General features: G+C 44.5%; 1 protein-coding gene across 10 annotated transcripts in view; it reads left to right on the top strand.

Moving 5' to 3' along the window:
• LOC115090001 (coiled-coil domain-containing protein 9B-like) overlaps positions 1–22,356 on the top strand; it is a 249,141-nt gene that overhangs the window by 90,369 nt on the left and 136,416 nt on the right. For 8 of the 10 annotated variants that reach the window (XM_029598528.1, XM_029598525.1, XM_029598530.1 and 5 more), the window contains 2 exons: positions 13,022–13,126; positions 19,530–19,667. In XM_029598528.1, the coding sequence (XP_029454388.1) occupies positions 13,022–13,126; positions 19,530–19,667 (243 nt within the window). The remainder of the gene's footprint in view (positions 1–13,021; positions 13,127–19,529; positions 19,668–22,356) is intronic. The other 2 variants (XM_029598531.1, XM_029598532.1) reach the window with 1 other exon arrangement.

Raw genomic sequence — 22,356 nt, 5'->3', positions numbered from 1 at the left:
GTTGTGTTAGGTTAGAGATTTTATTGCTGAAGAAGAGTGCCAGCTCATCTGCTTTTTCTTGCGCTTGGTTACGTGGAATGTCAGGTGCATTGGCTTGTGTTAAATTGGATACATAAGCAAAAAGGGCTTTTGAGTCGAAAATAAGGTGATGGATCTTATGAGCGTAGAAGTCCCTTTTGTTTTTAATGTAGAACTCTTGTATAGGTGGAGGGCGAGTTTGTAAGCGGAGAGGGAGGTCGCAGATGGTGCTTTACGCCAATTGCTTTCTTTCTGTCACAGGGAAAGTTTGAGTTTTTGAAGTTCTTCGTTAAACCATGGTTGTCTTTTGGATGCGTTTTGTTTGAGTTTTTTTGTTGTCAGTGGACAGAGTTTGTTAGCTGCCGTTTCTGTTTATATTGGACCAGGAGTGGAAGGCTAGATTAGGAGTGGAACGTCTATGAGAGGGAGTTCTAAGACTAGGTGTTTGTGGAGGTCATCGGAGGAGCAAGATTTTCTATAAGTAAATTGTGGTTGAGGGAAGTGTTTGTTGCTCGTTTGTGCTAATGAGATGGTGGAAGAGATTAATGCATGGTCTGACCAGGGGACTGGTTTGCAGACAGGTTGAGCTGGGTGTGAGATGCCTGAATTCACAAAGATGAGATCCAAGGTGTGTCCCGCTCTGTGGGTAGGTTTGTTGATTATCTGCTTGAAACCCATGGCTGACATGGCGGTTAAGAATGTTTCACAGTTGGTTGAGAGACAGGGGTTGTCTACATGCAAGTTAAAATCTCCAAGGATTATAGCTGGGGACTCCAAATTTAGGTGAGACGCTGTTAATTCCAGAATGGGTGAGGCGTCAGAGTCTAGAAGGCCTGGGGGGGGGGGGCATAGACAAGAAGGATTTGAAGATGTTCTGATTTGAAAAGGCCTGTTTCAATTATGGTAGGTGAATTAACTGGGTATTGTGCGAGTCTTAGATCTTTTTTGGCTACTGGGAGAATACCCCCGCCCCTTTTTTTCTGTCGGGGAATGGAGAAAAAGTGGTAGGTTTGTGTTGGTAGTTGGTTTATTAGTGCAGTGTCCGTAGGTTTGAGCCATGTTTCTGTTTTGGCGCAGATGTCCGTATTTGCGTCCAGCAAAAGGTCATTGAGTATTAGCGTTTTCTTGGAGAGAGATTGGGCGTTGAAAAGAATCAGGGAGAATAGAGCTAGACCTAGCATTTGTGTAAAAGGGGAAATCATGATGGGAATGAGGGATTTGTAGGTGTGTGGACGGGAAATCATGGAGAGTTTTCCTGTGAAAATGGTCCTATGGTGAAGAATTGGTATTGGGAGACCAAGAGGCATTATGGCCTAATGTAACCGGTGAGCTGGTTGTTCGCAAGATAAGTCTTAATTTCTTGGATGAGGGAGGAGGTGAATGCTGGATGAAGGTTGGATGAGTGCTGTAGGCTGGTAAGGTGAGTACTGGTGGCTGGTCTGATAAGTGCTGGATGGCTGGATGAAGGTTAGATGAGTGCTGGATGAAGGTTAGATGAATGCTGGAGACTGGTTGGATGAATGCTGGAGACTGGTTGGAAGAATGTTGGATGAAGTTTAGATGAGTGCTGGAGACTGGATGGATGAGTGCTGGAGACTGGATGGATGAGTGCTGGAGACTGGTTGGATGAATGCTGGATGAAGTTTAGATGAGTGCTGGAGACTGGATGGATGAGTGCTGGAGGCTGGTTGGATGAATGCTGGATGAAGTTTAGATGAGTGCTGGAGACTGGATGGATGAGTGCTGGAGACTGGATGGATGAATGCTGGATGAAGTTTAGATGAGTGCTGGAGACCGGTCGGATGAGAGCTGTGGGATGAAGGTAGTTTGAACTATGAAGGCAGGGCTGGGGCGCGTCTGACTGCCTCTGGGAGTGAACCCCGGACCTGTGGCTCACCAAGGGGCGCACTAAGGGGCAGGCCCCTTAGGTCGCGCTCCTTCAGGCATGCGACGCCCGGCGACTTATATACACAAGAGGAAGGCAGGGATACCTGAAGCAGAACAATGCCACAAAGGAGCAATGGTAGAAGAGAGGCAGTGGCTTGGAGCAGCAGTTACCATGACTGCGAAATTGTAACAAATCGATTTCTCTGGGTGTGAGAAGATCTGTGTTTTATTTAGATTTATATTCTGCTTTTTGCACTTTTTTTTCAGTGCTTCAAAGTGGATTACATTCAAGTATTGTAGGTATTTCCGTATCCCCAGAGGGCTTACAATCTAACAGGCCGATACAGTACCGACGAGTAAAAAAAAAAAGTGCGGCAGTGTCCGGCGCTTGCTCATTTGACGCGCGCACATTCTGGTTCACAAGCCGCTCTATTCTGTATTCAAATTAGACACAAATCCAAGCGGCACCAAAGGAGCGCCAAAAGCGTGCCTATCAAGCGGGTAGGTGTTCGCAATCGATTTTATTGTATAGGACGTTATAGAGCGCCTATACAGTATCTAGGGTGCGCTACTTCCATACATGCCATTTCTATGGAACGGGAAATGTCATTTTGAAAATGTAACGAAATGTTACATTCCAAACTTTTCATTGATCTGGAAACTTATCGCATTGTTCCCCCTTTGTGACATCATCGCCGCGTCATAATCCTACCTTGGACGTGTATATAAGTTGCATCGCTAAGTAAAAAAGTCCCTTTGTATTTGGTTCGGGCCAGGACAGAGCGGTTACAGCGGTACCTTTGGATATCTTTCGGAAGATCGGCAACGCTTTCAGCAGGTAACGGCATACTATTGGATGGTTCTTTCCAACAGACCCCGCATGGACACCGAATGGACACTGGGACCGCTGCCCTGAGCACCCGGATGTCCATGATCAGAGGCCCTGCTACATTCCATGTCTGGGCGCTCAAAGCCCCGCTACCTTCCACGTCCGGGCGCTCAAGGTAGTGGCCGTGGATGTCTTTATTGCATGCTCTGCATGTGCTCCTTTTTTTTGTTGATTTTGACTATTTACTGTGCTCCTCTTCTCTTTTGTTGATTTTCAATCTTTATTGTATGCTCTGCATGTGCTCCTCTTCCTTCGGGGTCATTCTGTTCTTGATTATTGATCCCTTTCCTCTGGTTTTTTTTTCTCCTATTCAGACAATCATGCCAGGAAAACATTCCATTGCACGGGTAGAGGCAGAGTTCGGAGATCGGCAACAGCTGGAAGGCACTAGTTCAGGCTGTTGCTTGATGCTGTCCATGGGCCTGTCTTGTTTCTGGTTCAATATTTTTTTCATTAAATTCTGCTTCTGTCAATTTCCGTCATTTTGTCTCTCCAATCATTAATCCCGGTTCTTCTTTTTTTTTTTTTTCCCATTCAGGCATTATCATGACTGGAAAATGTACTACTGCGCAGGTCGAGGCAGAGTACGGTGGACATCAAGAGCAGGAAGGCACAAGTTCTAGCCAGCTGTCCAAAAAGTGAACCCGCAACGCTCGCTTCACGGATAAAGAAAAAGAGTTACAGTGCCGTGCTGTCTGTGACAGAAATAAAGTTCTCTTCCAGTCCAAGGTTTCTTGCTCCACGAAGAAACGGATTTGGGAGAAGATCGCGCAGGATGTGAGCTCCCTTTCTGTCACGCCCAGGGACGTAAAACGGGTACAGCACCGGTGACACGACACTAGAAAAGAGGTAAAAGAAAAGGCTGCCAAAATTAACGCAGCAGCAAAGAGGGCCGGCGGAGGGCCACCTTGTAATATTGGTTGACACCTGTGGAGGAGCTGGTTCTCAGTACTGTGAGGCCAGAGGTCGTCGTCGGCGTGCACACACAGTTCGGCGCTGACACAGGGGCAAGTCGAGGTAGGCATAAACATATATCTTGTTTGCATTGGATGTTGACTTTTGTGTTCCTGAGGGTAAACTGACAACTCTAACTGCAACCTCTTTCTCTGTCTTTCTCCACAGATCGCGTGAACGATGGTGACATTACTAGCGACAAATTCATTCCCATGCCTGACTATTTTGTATTCCCCATGTCGAACGCGGACTCCCCAGCCAACACATCTCCACAGAGGATGTGGTCACACTACATCTGTTCGATGTGTTTCCTGAGATCCAATATCCTGAGGCATCTGCAGCCCTGGAACCATCTATAACACAACCTGAGGCATCTGTCGCCAAGGAACCATTTCTAGCGTCAGAACTGCTGCGTCAGGCTGCTGCTCCACCGGCACAGGAAATCTCACAGGACCTGCAACAGGCATTATTCTGAATAGACGGCCTAAGCGAGGAGTTTATGAATGGAATCACCTCTCGACAGGATCAACACAATGACTTGATGCTCCTGGAAATGAGGCTGATCCGAGCCGACATCAATGGTGCGCTGCAGCAAAATCACGCGATTTTGCTGAAGACAATGATGACAGAATTGATCGGTGCCGTTAGAGATGTTGCTTCAGCTTTTCGTTCCATTATCCAATAATTTTTAAATATTTTTTTGTCCATAAACTGATGTTTCTTTTTTATGTGGCATGCCACTCCTCACAACACACAATAGTTTCATTCAATATGTATTCTAAATAAATTGTGAAATGAAACTCGTACAATTTTTACATTAAAAAAAAAAATATTAAAACTATGTACATAAATTATTGAGCAAAAACAAAATATTTGTGTAATGGGGTGGGGAAGGAAAGGGGTGGGACCGTACCATGGGGGAAGAGGAGGATCATTGTCATTGAAGTTGATCAGATGGTGCCAGTCCCACAGGATCCCGTGCCATAATGAGCAGGGATTGAGCTCCTGCTATTGCACGCAGGAGCTCAATGATCTCCCGCTGGCCATGGCGCAGGTCATGCAGGATGGTCACCGCCTGCACGGCCATTCCCTCCTGGACCTCCAGGTTGCGGATCAACCGTGCTGGAGAGCCAGCACAGCATCCAGGCGTCCCTCAAGGGCTGAGGGCCCTTCCCCGGCTGCTGCAATGGCCTCCGGCCATCGACCTGCCCCCTGGAAGCTCAGGAGAGACGGTTGACAACGTCAATGACGATGTCCTCCTCGTCTCCCATGGCAGGTGGGGCAGGAGAGAGGGGGACTGGCCAAAATACCAGGGGGGTATCTATATCAGAGAGAGGCTCAACATGGGGGAGGGGCTCAATAATGGGGGGTTGCCACACATCGCCTTCCTCTGCCAATGTGTCTGAAAAGAGAAAAAGTGAAAGTGTTACTGCTGCCGTGCATGCAAACATCCAGAACGGTAGGAAGGAGAACTTGCTTATAGCCATTTAAACAGGACCCTAACCTCTAGCATTACTGTAAGCGTGACATTTAAAAATGCAGATGTGAGCGGCGTGCCACATGGCATAAAACATCCATATACTTTTACAAGGCCGATGCTATTAAAGGCTCACCTTGCATTTCTGCTGGAGGACCTGATTCAGAACTTGAGGACCCCTTGGTGGTGTTCTCTGAAAACAGAAATAGCAAAAGTGTCACAGCTGCGCATGCAAAGATCTAGAATGGTACAAATGTTAAATTACTTATAGCTGTAATTAAAGAAGACCTCGCCGCTTGCATGGTAACCATGACATTTCAATTGCTAACAGCACATACCTTCCTCCGCTCTTCGGTGGGCCCGCAGGTATTCAGGCTCCTCCCGTCTTATCCGTCTCGCCCTTTTTTTCAATGCCTCAACCTGGCGAGAATATTTTATTTTATTTTTATTTAAAAATGTTTAAATACCGCTTTTACAATTTTAGAATTAATCAAAACGGTCAACAATAAACATACATAAAAATAGAACTAAAAAGTAAAAATTAATTAAAAACAAATAAAATACATAAAGTTCAACCAAACAGTAACAGACCAAACATAGTGCCTTCGTAATCTTTTGAATTGTGTAAAATAAGTTAAATGATGAGGGGAACAGTAATGAAAATATGAGAGTGCTGTTGTGAATGTTGAAGTTTGTTTGGGAATTGATCAGTGTGTTATAAGCTTTCTGAAATAAGTAAGTTTTTAATGTTTTTTTAAATTGTTGTGTGGAAGGTATAAGACAGAGAGAATTGGGTTAATGAATTCCACAGAATGGGGTCTGCTACTGAAAAAGCCCTTTTTCTGGTTAATTCGAGTCTGGCCAGTTTAATTGTAGGTATATCTAGAAGAATTTTTGAAATAGATCTGAGTTGTCTGGCAGGTTTATAGATACGAAGATTAGTGCAGAGCCATGTTGATGAAGCATTATAAATGAGAGCATGAATGATATTCAATACTTTATATTGAATTCTGTACTTGACTGGCAACCAATGAAAAGAGATTAAGACTGGGGTGATATGATTTCTACGGGAAATGCCTGAAAGAATCCGGGTGGCTGAATTTTGGATTAATTGTAACAGATAGATTGCAGAATCAGATAAACCTAAGTATAGTGCGTTACAATAGTCCAGACCTGAAAATATCAAAGATTGTAAAACTGTACGAAAGCCCTGAAGAAAGAGCAACGGTCGAATTCTTTTCAATAAATGTAATTTGAAAAAAGATTTTTTTGTAATATTTTTTTGTAATATTTGAAATATGATTAGACATTGAGAGGTCTGAGTTGATTGTGATTCCCAAGCTATTAGTATGAGTATGAACTGGAAAAGAAATTCCCTTGAAATCTAAATGAGAAGGAGGTCCTATAGAGGAATAAAACACAAATAGGAAACAGAAGTTGATATAAAACTTTTACTTTGCTTTTGAGGCAAAAAACAATTCTAACCAAACAAGTCAAGTGTCAGTTTTTCTTTTCTGACCCCCAGCAATACAAAACACCAAAATATGAAATTTAATTTAACTTGGTTTTTTTCCTGCTAGCTAGAAGTATAAACTGTGTCATTACTTACAAGCAACATAAACCAGACCTTGGCCAACCACAACATAGGCCTATGAACTTACCTCCCTTGGGTAGGACAACTGGGCGTTGAATTGCGCCCTGAGCGCCCGCCAGACCTCGTCGGCCCGGTCCTGGTCCTGCGGGCGCCCAGGGCGGAAGTACAAATAAGAACATGCCATACTGGGTCAGACCAAGGGTCCATCAAGCCCAGCGTCCTGTTTCCAACAGTGGCCAATCCAGGCCATAAGAACCTGGCAAGTACCCAAAAACTAAGTCTATGCCATGCTACTGTTGATAGTAATAGCAGTGGCTATTTTCTATGTCAGCTTAATTAATAGCAGGTAATGGACTTCTCCTCCAAGAACTTATCCAATCCTTTTTTAAACCTAGCTACACTAACTGCACTAACCACATCCTCTGGCAACAAATTCCAGAGTTTGTGTGTTGAGTGAAAAAGAACTTTCTCCGATTAGTTTTAAATGTGCCACATGCTAACTTCATGGAGTGCCCCCTAGTCTTTCTATTATCCGAAAGAGTAAATAACTGATTCACATTAACCTGTTCTAGACATCTCATGATTTTAAACACCTCTATCATATCCCCCCTCAGCCGTCTCTTCTCCAAGCTGAAAAGTCCTAACCTCTTTAGTCTTTCCTCATAGGGGAGCTGTTCCATTCCCTTTATCATTTTGGTCGCCCTTCTCTGTACCTTCTCCATCGCAGCTATATCTTTTTTGAGATGTGGCTACCAGAATTGTACACAATATTCAAGGTGCGGTCTCACCATGGAGCGATACAGAGGCATTATGACATTTTCCGTTTTATTCACCATTCCCTTTCTAATAATTCCCAACATACTGTTTGCTTTTTTGACTGCTGCAGCACACTGAACCGACTATTTCAATGTGTTATCCACTATGACGCCTAGATCTTTGTTGGGTGGTAGCTCCTAATATGGAACCTAACATTTTGTAACTATAGCATGAGTTATTTTTCCCTATATGCATAACTTTGCACTTATCCACATTAAATTTCATCTGCCATTTGGATGTCCAGTTTTCCAGTCTCAGAAGGTCTTCCTGCAATTTATCACAATCTGCTTGTGATTTAACTACTCTGAACAATTTTGTATCATCTGCAAATTTGATTACCTCACTTGTCGTATTTCTTTCCAGGTCATTTATAAATATATTGAAAAGTACGGGTCCCAATATAGATCCCCGAGGCACTCTACTGCCCACTCCCCTCCACTGAGAAAATTGGCCATTTAATCCCACTCTATTTCCTGTCTTTTAGCCAGTTTGCAATCCACAAAAGGACATCGCCTCCTATCCCATGACTTTTTAGTTTTCTTAGAAGCCTTTCATGAGGGACTTTGTCAAACGCCTTCTGAAAATCCAAATACACTACATCTACTGGTTCACCTTTATCCATATGTTTATTAACCCCTTCAAAAAAATGAAGCAGATTTGTTAGGCAAGACTTCCCATGAGTAAATTCATGTTGACTGTATTCCATTAAACCATGTCTTTCTATATGCTCAACGATTTTGATCTTTAGAATAGTTTCCACTATTTTTCCTGGCACTGAAGTTAGGCTTACTGGTCTATAGTTTCCAGGATTGCCCCTGGAGCCCTTTTTAAATATTGGGGTTACATTGGCAACTCTCCAGTCTTCAGGTACAATAGATGATTTTAATGATAGGTTACACATTTTAACTAATAGATAAGAAATTTCATTTTTTAGTTCCTTCAGTACCCTAGGATGCATACCATCCGGTCCAGGTGATTTGTTGCTCTTTAGTTTGTCAATCTGGCCTACTATATCTTCTAGGTTCACAGTGATTTCGTTCAGTTCATCTGACTCATCACCCTTGAAAACCATCTCCGGAACTGGTATCTCCCCAACATCCTCATTAGTAAACACAGAAGCAAAGAATTCATTTAGTCTTTCTGCAATGGCCTTTTCCTCCCTAAGAGCCCCATTAACCCCGCCGTCATCTAATGGTCCAACCGACACCCTCACAGGTTTCTTGCTTCGGATATATTTTAAAAAGTTTTTATTATTAGTTTTTGCCTCTACGGCCAACTTCAGTTCAAATTCTCTCTTCGCCTGTTTTATCAGTGTTTTACACTTAACTTGACAATGTTTATGCTTTATCCTAGTTTCTTCAGATGAATCCTTTTTCCAATTTTTGAAGGATTTTTTTTGGCTAAAATAGCCTCTTTCACCTCACCTTTTAACCATGCCGGTAATTGTTTTGCCTTTCTTCCACCTTTCTTAATGCGTGGAATACACCTGGACTGCACATTTAGGATTGTATTTTTAAACAATGTCCATGCCTGTTCAACACTTTTAACCTTTGCAGCTGCACCTTTCAGTTTTTTTTCTAACTATTTTCCTCATTTTATCAAAGTTTCCCTTTTGAAAGTTTAGTGTTAGAGCTGTAGATTTACTTATGGTCCCCCTTCCAGTTGTTAGTTTAAATTTGATCATGTTATGATCACTATTGCCAAGTGGCCCCACCACCATTACCTCTGTCACCAAATCCTGTGTTCCACTAAGAATTAAATCTAAAATAGCTCCTTCTCTTGTTGGTTCCTGAACCAATTGCTCCATGAAGCAGTCATTTATTACATCCAGGAACTTTGTCTCTAGCAAGTCCTGATGTTACATTTTCCCAGTCAATATTGGGGTAATTAACATCTCCCATTATTATTGCACTGCCAAACTGGTTAGCTTCCCTGATTTCTCTTAGCATTTCATCATCTGTCTGACCATTTTGTCCGGGTGGACGGTAGTATATTCCTATCACTATACTCTTACCCAACACACATGGGATTTCTACCTATATAGATTCGACTGAGCATTTAGTCTTTTGTATGATCTTTATTTTGTTGGACTCTATACCCTCCTGGACATAAAGTGCCACACCCCCACCAAGTTGATGATCAGGGGTGGCCAGGAGCCGGACGTCCCCCTCTGAAAAGTTGGGAAGCCTCCCACGCGGCATGTTGTTACCTTGCTGGAAAGCATTAACAAAATGGCCGTCCGGGCGTGCCGTTCCATGTGCAAGCGTCCTGCCACCTGCTCCCGGCATCTGTAAGGTGATGGAACCACGAAGCTGTAGGGATGCCTAATTGTAGACGCCGGAAGAAGGCCTGGGGCGGCGGCCTTCACCCGGCATCCATGTCTGCGATGGAGCCGCAAGGACGCCTAATTGTAGACGCCGGAAGAAGGCCTGGCTCGGTGTCCATGTCTCCGCTGGTTCACGGAGCATCATGGACGCCGAAATAACATAACGTAAGAAGCAATAATAAAAGGCAAGGAAGCAATTTATTGAGGCTTAAATGGGAACACAATTTATTGATTTAATACTTCAAGAACTATAAATGATGCAATGGAAAACACAGAGAAGACAAGGGAAAATTCCAACTAAATTTTATTTGTTTCACAATTATTTGTTATTTTAAATCAACTTCTCTGCTTGCTGGGAAATGGTTTGATGAATGTATCACAGCTCCTGAAAGAAACACAACACAAGATTAAACATACTGTACTGAAAACGATTATATCTCGAATTTTGCAGAGCTATGTACTACAATAAAAGCACCATATCAGTATGGAGAAATGAATGTATAACAGTTAAGAACTTACACGAGAAATAAGATTCGATGATCCTTCGTCGGATATCAATCCCCCTTGTGGTGTTGTCCGCCTCGGCTGCCGGTTCCACAGGCAGATCCGGCGGCAAGCTTTCTGCTGCCTCTGCATGTACACCGAATCACTGACAAATGTTGTGTAACATGCAGCAGGCAACAATGAAGTTCGCCACCTTTTCTGCACTGTACTGCAGGGCTCCCCCAGAGTGATCCAGACATCTGAATCGTCCTTTTAGAACTCCAAAAGTCCGCTCGATATCGTTTCTGGTGCTGCCATGAGCCTCATTGTAGCGTTTTTCTGCCGCTGTGTGGAGACTGGAGTGGAGTTAGCAACCAGGGCTTACAGCCATAGCCGCCATCACCTATAGGAGGAATAATCAGGAATGCATCAAAAACAACTTTACAGCGCTTAACATCTTAAACACATCTTAAACACATCACATATATAAATGCACACATATTGTATACTGAACATCCCAGATATAGAATCCCAGGCCGTAGCCGATGTCACTTAGCAAGTAGCCAGCCTTCACTGTATTTCCCCTCTGGGAAATGTGTCCCCATAGATGAATGTGCCAGAATGTAAGCGTCATGGCAGCTCCCAGGATACTTCGCTACAACATTTAGAATCCGAAGGTGTGCATCGCAAATGACTTGAACATTCATTGAATGGAAGTGCTTGTGATTCCGGAACGAGCTCGCTTCTCCAACCTGGGGGTAAACGCAATATGGGTGCAGTCTATAGAACCCAACACGTTTGGCATCTCTGCAATACCCATGAACCCACTGCGGATCTGTTGCAGCTCCACTGGATCGGTAGGATACACGATGTACTTCCTCATCCACTTCTTCATGGCCTTCAAGACCTGTGCCATATGCCGTGAGAAGGAGGCCTGTGTCATACCCGCAATGACACGGGGGTTTGAAAACTTCCGATACCAAAAAACTTTAAGGCACCAAGAAGTTTCGTCAACCCTGGCACAGCATGGTGGTGATTGGCCAGGGGATCAAGGTCACAGCGCAGATCTTCATAGAGGAACAGGATTGCCCATGAGCTCAGCCGGTAGGTTCGGACTACATCTCGCTCCAACATGCCAAAGATAGTTGTCCTTGGGTGAATGATACGTCCAGGTCTGCCAATGGCCCGTCCTGGTCTACCAATGTCCCTGTCCTGTGCACGGACAACTCAGTCCCGCTGTGCCTGCGTGAAAAACAACACAAGAAAATCAGCATAACCTAATACATCTTGATTATTCATTTAACAAATATACATAAACACTAGAAGCGGAGCTTCAGGGACGCCTAATGCTAGAAGCCGGAGGAAGATCTGGCGTGGCATCCTTCTCCCGGCGCCAGTACAGGTGTCTGTGTCTCTGCTGGACCCGCGGAGCCCCAGAGACGCCTAATTCGAGACGCCGGAGGAAGGTCGGATGCAGCGTCCTCCCAGCGTCTGTGTCTCCGCTGGACCCGCAGAGCCTCAGAGACGCCCAGACAGAAAAATGCTACCATTGGATATTCAAAAACACATATACATACCTCCTCCGGTCTTTGTGCCGGGTTCTGCTGTCTGCTGTTATCTCCAATAGGCCATCTAGAATTCGCTCGCAGAGCATTTCTTAATCTCGCTCTCACCCGTAGAAAAAAGATCGCCAAAGCCAATATATACATGTAGTCCATGACGTTGTCCGATGCTGTCCGTTGGATATTCACGACTGTCAAGATCACAGCACCACACTAATGCCAGGGTCGGGGTAGGCGGTAAAAATAGAGGGTAAAGACACGGAAAATGTGCAGGTTAAAGATGCGCTATTTTGGGCGCGCGTTACTGTATCGAGGGGAATAGCTAATCCGGTCATTAAATACCATTAACATACCATCTACATGCGGCGGGCGCTAATTGTAACGCGTCGTTTTCTGCACGCGCTAAGGACATGTTAGAGCATATACTGAATCGCGCGCCCGTCTTACACGCCTAAAACGCACGTCTAATTCGCGTTCAAAAGCGCGCAAGCCTGGCCGCGCTTTACTGTATCGGCCCATAAGTTTGTACCTGAGGTAATGGAGGGTAAAGTGACTTGCCAAAGGTCACAAGGAGCGACAGCAGGACTCGAACCCTGGTCTCCTGGTTTGTAGTCTACTGCTCTATTAGGCTACTCCTCCACACTTTGAACAATCACTTTGAAAGTGTTTGTGTCCTATTACTATGGATACCCTGGCATGCTGCTTTATAATTATATCGCATTTTTTAAAAATCACAATATTTATATTTGTACAAACATGTTTTTAGGATCTGTATTTCCAAGAGGAAAACTGGGAAAGTAAAGCAAACCTAGAACAGTTTTGAGATCCAAATACATATGCATTTTGCTAGATTGACACAGTGATTTTATAGTGGAAATGTGATTATTCTTCTGCTAGTATTCTGAATTTGATTTGAATTCAGAGAAGCTGTTACTGCTTTCACAAACATTTTAGATAGTTAACTGTATTTGTAAACAAAATTGATGGTGGATCTACTTGAAATTTTTTTTAATAGGAAATAGAAGAGGACAAAAGAAATGCTGAACAAGAAGGCATGGCAGTCACTTCAAGAAAACAAAAACAAGACAGTTTGACTATTACTATTACCAAGGCTCCTAATGTAAGCCTTCTCTTTCCTTCTTTGGTTTCTTTTCACATTGTATAAACTAAATTATCTCAGGACAAGCAGGATGCTAGTCCTCACATATGGGTGACGTCACTGACGGATCCCTATCACGGAAAACTTTCTGTCAAAGTTTCTAGAAACTTTTGACTGGCATCCTGAGCCCACTGAGCATGCCCAGCATGTCATGATCCCTCGAGCCACAGGGGTCTCCCTTCAGTCTTATTTGTAGCAATGAGCGTTAGCCAAAATTAAAATAATAAAACGTATCGGACCCAACTCCGCGGGGTGGCGGGTGGGTTTCGTGAGGACTACATCCTGCTGTCCTGGGATAACACCTATTACAAGGTAAGCAATTTTGCTTTATCATTTCTGGCTTCTCACCTGGGAGCCAAATTCAAGGTGTTAGTTATGAACAGAGTATAATTGTTGGATATGGGAGGACAAGCAGAATTGAATTCAGCCACATGAGTCCAAACAAAGGCCTGGACATCACTGGACAGTGCCGACGTGGAACATGCTTCCTCAGAGCTCAAAATAACCTAGACATCTTTCTGAGCATGAGTAGGTATTCCTGTGCAACTACCACTGCATAAATTTCCGCTGTCATATTTCTTTAGCTGAAGTGAATGGAGGTTGCATGCTCTTTCTCCACTGTTTGCTGAATTTTTCAGGTAATTTTTCTGAATTCTCTTCATTCTTGTTATTTTTCTTTCTATCAGTCCTTTTGTTTTATGTGAGCCTCCTCCTAAAAACAAAAATTGATTAGTTTTTTCCTCATGCTTATAAATCCTTTGTAACATTGGAGAAGAGACCAGTGACTTAATTTAGAGGGGTGGGGGTGGAAGTCCACCTGGCCCCCCCTAGACCAGGGTAATTTTTTTTGGGTTGGGGGATGGAGGTGGTGAGGGTCCATTAGAGCAGGGATATTACATTATTTGGATGTGGTCGGTGGGGAAGAGATGGGGATGATGGAGGGGTGCCAAAGGGGGCACTTTTGTTGATTAAGGGGGAGGGGTGGGAACATAAGAAAATGCCATACTGGGTCAGACCAAGGGTCCATCAAGCCCAGCATCCTGTTTCCAACAGTGGCGAATCCAGGCCATAAGAACCTGGCAAGTACCCAAAACCTAAGGGAGAAGGGAGTAAATCATTGCTGCAAGGTTTCCCAAAACGTTTCCTCTTCAGGGGGTACCAGAGCTGCCTTGGAAGGTGGCCAGGGAGGAGGGGATGGCTGGGTGATGTCCACATTGACCCCGGAGTGATTTTTCAATACTTTGGAGGGGGGGTATGTTTCAGGCACCTTGGCCCTTTAAATTTCCTGTGGAACGTTCCGGGACCCGTGTTAGTATCCTGATGCTCCTTCGGGAAAATAACTACACTTCTCTTAAATGCACTAAAATAATGGGGTTGAGTTTCTTTCTATGTCACCCATGTTATTTTCTTACCATAGGATTGCCTAGGCATATGCTAGTTTGCATGATTTGGGAATTTTATGCATGCAAAGCAGCTTATTTACATAGGAGGAAGAAATCTTCTAGTCTATTGTGTGATATGGTGATATGAGATAAATAGCATTTAACGTGCGCTACATGCTGTTTAATTTGTAATATTGCCTTATCGCGGCTTAGTAAATCTGGGCCTTAGATTGTGAGCTTTTGGGAATAGGGAAATACCTATAGTATCTGAACGTAATCCACTTTGAAGTTTCAAAATGCGGAGTATATATAAAATAAATATACCACAAAAAATAAGGGATGCCTCATTTCACCTTCTTTCAAACACGAATGACCAGTTTATCCCTCATCTGACCGACATTGATGAATGTGCCAAACACTTCATAAAATCTGCAAATAATGTTTTCAGAACAACTTCAAAATCATCAGCCATAGTTATAGGAACCAGAAAACTGGTTTGATTGAGAGCATCAGGCCTATGGGATAACACAAGTGCTAAGCTGGCAGTTGCCAAACTTTCATCCTCCACAGACTCAACAAGTTTTAAGTAGAGATGCCTCCAGCCAAGGTTGGAGAGCACATCTCAACACTGTTTGCTCTCAAGTGACGTGGAGAGCGTAGGTTGTACATAAACCTTGTGGAGCTAAGAGCCAATTTTAAGGCTCTTCTAGTATTTGAGTTATGGCTAAAGGGAACAGTAGTGCAGAAGACAATTAAGTAGCAATGTATTATGTCAAAATCTAAGCCGGAACAGGATCCTCAAAGCAATGTAAGGAAACATGCAAGATATGGAATTGGGAAAATATTCCTCAGTTCCTTGAGTATTGATAAAGGGGATAGAAAAGATCTCTTAAGAGGAAAGGCTAAACAGATTAGGGATCTTTAGTTTGGAAAAGAGATGACTGAGAGGGGATATGATTACTCGTGATTTTATAAATCTCAAAGTGGAATGGGTTAATAGGAAACAGTTATTTACCATTTCAGTCCACACTAGGACTAGGGAATACTCCATGAAACTAGCAACTGTGGCAGTTTTAAAACAAATCATAGTATTTTTTTTTCTCTTGGTGCACAATCAAACTGTGGAATTTGTTGGCAGATGACATGGTTAGGGCAACGAACATAGTGGGGTTCAAAAGAGGATTTGACAAGTTCCTGAAGGAAAAGTCCATAAACAGTTATTGATGGGTAGACTTGGAAATTATATATATTACCCTTGATCCCATGGAATGAAAAAGCATCCAATGCTAGGAGGTCAAGTACCAATAGAGAGGGAGCAAGTTGTTGAATAGGGTTGTAACAAGTTTCCAGGAGTTGAAAGAGAAATTGTGCTGTGTTTGAATGAAGCAACTAGGCATGGGATTGACAATGACGACTAATATTATACTCCCAGGGAGTGAGATGCAAGAAATAGATCGACTATTGGGGATCTGCCTGGTATTTTTGACCAAGACCTTGGTCTGACCCAGCATGGCTGTTCTTATGTTCTTATTCATCACCTTCTGAGCATAGTCTTAGCGGACTCACTGAGTCGTCATCATTACCATGACTGGTCGCTCTATCCTAACAGCACAGTTTTTCTTTTTTGGTCACTTTACAACTCTGTTAAACAACTTGCTCCCTCTCTATTGGCATTTGACTCCTAATGTTGGATACTTTTGCTTTTCATGGGATCAGGGGGTAATGTATGTAATTCCACCAATGCCTCTTAATTTGAAGATAGTCTTGGAAATTAGTAAGGACAATGGAAGATGATTCTAGTAGCCTCCTGTTAGCCTTGGCTTTAAAGCTTAGCTGTTGCGCAGTCAGTATATCTGCAAATATTCCCAAATCTTTTAACACAACACAATACAATACAACACTTATTCACTTCAATTTTCTGTCTCTGGCACTCACGGTATGGATATTAGGGATGTGAATCGTGTGCCCGATCGTTTTAACGATCGGGTTCAGCTGGAGGGAGAACAAAATCTGATCGGTAGAGATGTGAATCGGAATCGGTTCCAATTCCAATTCAAATTGCTAATTTTTTTTAGTGAGGCCCGAGCAGATAAAACAAAAACCCACCCGACCCTTTAAAATTGACCCCTTAGCTTCCCCCACCCTCCTGAACCCCCCCAAAACCTTTTACATGTACCTGGTGGTCTAGCAGGGGGGGGGCCGGGCCGGGAGCCATCCCCTGCACTCATACCCTCCGTGCCGGTATCAAATGGCGCCGATAGCCTCTGACCTACTATGTCACAGGGGCTACTGGTACCATTGGTCAGCCCCTGTCACATGGCCATCGGCGCCATCTTGTGCTCCTACCATGTGACAGGGGCTGACCAATGGCACCGGTAGCCCCTGTGACATAGTAAGGGTAAAGGCTATCGGCGCCATTTTGCTTACTGACAGCCGATGGCCCGAGAGAAGGAGATCGCTCCCGGACCCCCGCTGGACCCCCAGGGACTTTTGGCAAGTCTTGGGGGACCCTCCTGACCCCCCACAAGACTTGCTAAAAGTCCAGCGGGGGTCCGGGAGCGACCTCCTGCACTCCGGCTGTCGGATGCCAGTACTCAAAATGGTGCCGATCGCCTTTGCCCTCACTATGTCACAGGGACCGCGGGAGCGATCTCCTTCACTTGGGCCGTTGGCTGCCAGTAAGCAAAATGGCGCCGATCGCCTTTGCCCTCACTATGTCACAGGGGCCGTCCGTCGGTCCCTGTGACATAGTGAGGGCAAAGGCGATCGGCACCATTTTGAAACCAGTCCAGCACCGAGGGTATGAGTGCAGGGGATGGATCCCGGACCCCCTGCTAGACCACCAGGTACATGTAAAAGGTTTTGGGGGGGTGGGGGAAGCAAAGGGGTCATTTGTAAAGGGTCTGGGTGGGTTTATTTTATCAGGCCATCGGCGCCATTTTTATTAATGGCAGCCGACGCCCGAGAGCAGGAGATCGCTCCCGGGACTCCCAGTAGATCACCAGGTATTTCTAAAATGTTTTGGGGGGGTTTGGGAGGGTGGGGGAAGGTAAGGGATTAGTTTTAAAGGATCGGGGTGGGTTTAGGAGGAGTTTTGGTGTGCCGGTTTTCCCGCCCTCCCCCCAAATAACTCCCATTAGTGGACACTAACCCCATTAATGATTTTTAACGATAAATCGGGGGAATTTCTATTGTTTTGCGCACTCTAACGATTTTTGACGATTTAAAAAATATCTGACGATTTTTTTTAAATCGTCAAAAAACGATTCACATCCCTAATGGATATTGAAAGTGAGGTAGTGCAAGCCATGCCCACCCTGCATCATTAGAAGTAAAGGAAATTATTCTTGCAGCAAGAGACCTTCCATTAGATGTTCCTACAGCTTTAAATGGAAAAAATTTTCCATTTGCTATGTCTCAAAAAGTAGGATCCATTGAGTTGTACAGTTTCAGCCCTTCTACAATATTTTCTCAGTCTCTCCAAATCGGGATTGAAGACTAATCCGATCAGAATGCCCTTGTGTGCTATTACAGCATATCGCCATCTCTTGTAAGGTCTTCCAATTTCTCATCATACAAGAATATCAAAATTCATTAAAGGCCTCTACCATCTTTATCTGCCTGAATGAGACCCATCTAGTCGGAGTCATCTAAATATAGTACTTTAATGATTTTTCCCTTTAAACCCATAGCAACTGTGGATCTTGAATTTCTTTCATGGAAAGTGTTGTTTTTGGTAGCAGTAACCTCAGCCCAGAGTAAGCAAGCTCCAAGCCTTAGTGATACATATATTTTAAACACAAGTTTCAAGAATAGAGTAGTGCTAAGAACCCATCCAGAGTTTTTACAAAAGGTGGTTTCTTCATTTTACATGAATCAGCCCATTGTTTTACCCACATTCTTTCCAAAAAGTCATTCTAACAAAGGTGAATAAGCACTTCATACCTTGAGATTGTAGAAGAACTTTACTATTCTACTTGGAAAGGTCTGAATCTTACAGGAATACTCCTCAACTGTTTATTTTTTATAGCCCAAACAATGAAGGATTACCAGCTAAGAAACAAACCCTCTATGCTGGGATAGACTGGATTTTTTATTGTTACGTTAAATCTAGACAAATAACATCATAGCAAGGAGAAGCTCATCAAGTACGGACACACAGTGATAGCTGTTTTAGCTAGGCAGTACTTAAAAGAAGAAATAATATTTTGCAACCTTCATCTTGGGAATCCCCACTTCTGTGGTTGAATTCAGTTTGGCTGATTAATGGAGAAAGCAAAGTTGTTTACCTGCAGTAGGTGTTCTCCATAGATAGCAGGACAATTTAGCTATACAATCCCACCCTCCTTCCCATAGAAGTGAAATTTAGTTTGTAAAATGGCTAAGGAGACTTGTGTGGCAGTGGCTGCGTGGGAATACCCCTGAATGCCTAAAAAGACTTCTAGGTATTTTTGAGCTCTGAGAGAGGATGCTCAGTATCCGTGATGTCACCAACTTGATGGACTGAATTGTCTTGCTGTCTATGAAGAACACTTGTTAAAGGTGAGCAGATTTGCTTTCGTTAATATGTACCTGTGTCACTACAGCCAAGTACAAAGTCTGAATTTGACTTACGGAATCAGTGCTATAAAGCCAACAGTGTTCCAGAAAGTGATGATAGGCATTCTTCAAGTTTTTTTTACAGTAAGTACTGTAGAAATATCTTATGTCCCCCATTGATGTCCATCCATATCATTTTTCAACTAATGTGCATAAATAAGTTCCAAGATAATTGGTAAACCAAGCATATACTTTCATTGTTTGATGTAGCAAAGATTGTAAATTAGAATGGCATTTGTGCTCAAGGTGAACACCTTCTAAAAATGTTGTCTACTCTATAGAATATACCTTTTCAGTCTTGTTTTGTATTTCAATACTTTTGTGTACAAGTAATGATTTAGTGCTGTGCTTAGAATGCTCAGGATACTTTCTGGTATTTTCAGGAGAAAAGGATTGTCAGTGAAAAATATGTAAACAGCTGCCTATCCGGCCCAGGGTTTCCAGAGGAAGATGAAGAAATAGATAACATGCTTACATTACAGATGGGAAAGAGAATGCAGTTGGCTATTACCATGGACAATGTAAGTCTATTAGATGATGCAGTGCTGGAATTTGAAACCTTTCTCAAAGGACAAGCAGGATGGTAGTCCTCACATATGGGTGACATCATCAGGATGGAGCCCAATCACGGAAAACTTCTGTCAAAGTTTCCAGAACTTTGACTGGCCCCTACTGGGCATGCCCAGCATGGCACTAACCCTGCAGCCAGCAGGGATCCCCCTTCAGTCTTCTTTTTTCCGCGCAGCAGTAGCCTCGTGGTTTAGGAGTTCTAAAGAGATTCCTGATTGGAATTTTCCTCACGGAGTTAATTAAACTTAAATTGCCCCACAGGGGTCTCTCCTCTAACGTTTCTCAGGCCGTGGTACTCCGGTAAGTTTTTTGACCGTCTTTGGTCGATTACTGTCGAGTTTGGCCCTCGCGGCCTACTGGCCGTCGACCGTACCGCGGCTCGATTTTTTTCGATGGCCATGGCGTCGGGGTTTCGTCGGTGCCCAGACTGTACTCGTACCATGTCTATCACAGGCCCTCATGCGGTCTGTATAATGTGTTTAGGCCGTGAGCATGATGTCCTGACTTGCACCAAATGTGCCCTCATGACACCAAAATGTCGCAAAGCCAGAATGGAGAAGATGGGACTCCTCTTCCGTGCTCACACCCCAACGCCGTCCATCGCATCGACGTCATCGGAACTGGTACCGTTGAAGTCACACCAGCATCGACCACCGTCTGGTGACCGTCCGCCATCGACGTCTTCACGGCCATCGACTCCTGTTTCTCCCTCTCAAGATCGAGGGGATCGTAGGGAGAAACATCGCCATCGGCATCATATGTCTAGGACCGTCGAGGGAGTGAAATCATCGACCTCACAACCGTCCGAGCCACCATCTAAGAAGCCCCGTCCAGGAATGGCACCGACCATTCCTGCGACCGGGACATCGAGGCCACCCTCACCCGATCGGGGTTTGGGAGTCGCGATTCTGCCTGTAAAGGTGGTCCCTCCGACTGTGCCTCTGCCTCCCTCTTCTGTCACGGAGCCGGGGCTGCTTGCTCCAGGTTTCCAGGAAGAACTGGACTGGCTGGTCCAGGAGGCCATCGACAAGGCGATGCAGCGGCTCCAGGTTCCACCGGCACCAAGAATGGAACTGGTCACCGACCCGATGACAGCAGCGCTGGCACCGCTGCTATCCCAGATGGAGGCGCTCATGACCGCCCTTCCACCGGTGATTCCCGGGTCTCTGATGGCTCCGGTGCGCTCCCCCGTTGACAGCTTCATCAGGAGGAGAAACACCGTTCCGCATTCCTCTTCTGGGAGTACTGCCTCAGCCATCTATGCCAATTCGTCCCTCGCCACCGATTCATTCATTGGGGGCGATACGAACATCGGCGCCATCGATGCCTTCGATACAGGCACCGATGTCTTCCAGGCCGTCCATGGTGCCCCCGGCGATTCCTTCGATTTTCTCGGAGCCTCAGCCGGGGCCTTCGGGTATCCAACCCCCTTCTCGTCCTACAGGTCGGTCTGCTGATCCTTATGACACCTGGGGTGATGATACTTCCACAAACACCGATGACTTACCTTCACCTCCCTCTCGTACTGAAAGTAGAAAGCGTTCTCCTCCAGAGGACCTTTCTTTCATTAATTTTGTGAAGGAAATGTCAGAGTTGGTCCTTTTTCAGCTTCAGACGGAGCAGGATGATAGGCACCAGATGATGGAGCTCCTCCAATTCCTGGATGCCCCTAAAGTGATCACTTTTATTCCCATTCATCAAGTTCTTCTTGACCTCCTCAAAAAGAACTGGGAAAACCCTGGATCCGTTGCCCCAGTCCATAGAAAAGCTGATACTACCTATTTAGTACAATCAGCCCTCGGCTTTCAAAAATCTCAGCTCGACCACCACTCAGTGGTGCTGGAATCGGCTCAAAAGAAAGCAAAAAGGACGAAGCCTCACTCATCTACCCCTCCTGTTAAGGAACACAAGTTCCTAGACAATATTGGTCGTCGAGTGTTCCAAGGGGCCATGCTCATCTCCAGAATTGCTGCTTACCAGCTGTATATGACCCAATACAATAGGGTCATTTTCAAGCAGATACAGGACTTCGCTGAAACCCTGCCTGACCAATTCCAACAACAGCTTCAAATCCTTGTCAACAAGGGGTTTGAGGCAGGAAAGCATGAGATAAGAACAGCTTACGATATCTTAGACACCTCTACTAGAGTGTCTGCAGCTGCCATTTTGGCAAGACGATGGGCCTGGCTCAAATCTTCTGACTTGCGCCCAGAAGTACAAGACAGGCTGTCTGACCTGCCATGTGTAGGTGACAATCTGTTCGGTGAACAGATCCAGCAAATAGTGGCTGAATTAAAGGACCATCATGAGACCCTTAAACAGCTCTCATCGATACCTTCCGACTTCCCCTCAAGACAGACCTTTAGGAAGGACTCTAAGAAGTCATTCTTCCGTCCAAGGAAGTACTATCCTCCACCAGCAAGGTCCCGAACTATGAGGCCTTCGCAAAAATCTCAGTCTTGCCAGGCCTGAAAGCAAAAGCCGCAAGCAGCTCCCCAGCCGGGGCCTGCTTCAGGTTTTTGACTTTCACTTGGAGAGCAGCAGCCTGATTCCTCTACCAAGCATACCAATGGGAGGTCGATTGTGCCACTTTCATGGCATGTGGCAATCAATCACAACCGACCAATGGGTGCTAGCAAT

This window comes from Rhinatrema bivittatum, chromosome 4, assembly GCF_901001135.1.
Source record: "Rhinatrema bivittatum chromosome 4, aRhiBiv1.1, whole genome shotgun sequence".
Classification (NCBI taxonomy): domain Eukaryota; kingdom Metazoa; phylum Chordata; class Amphibia; order Gymnophiona; family Rhinatrematidae; genus Rhinatrema; species Rhinatrema bivittatum.
The sequence above is the reverse complement of the archived record's forward strand: the minus strand, read 5'-3'. Positions and strand labels throughout refer to the sequence as shown.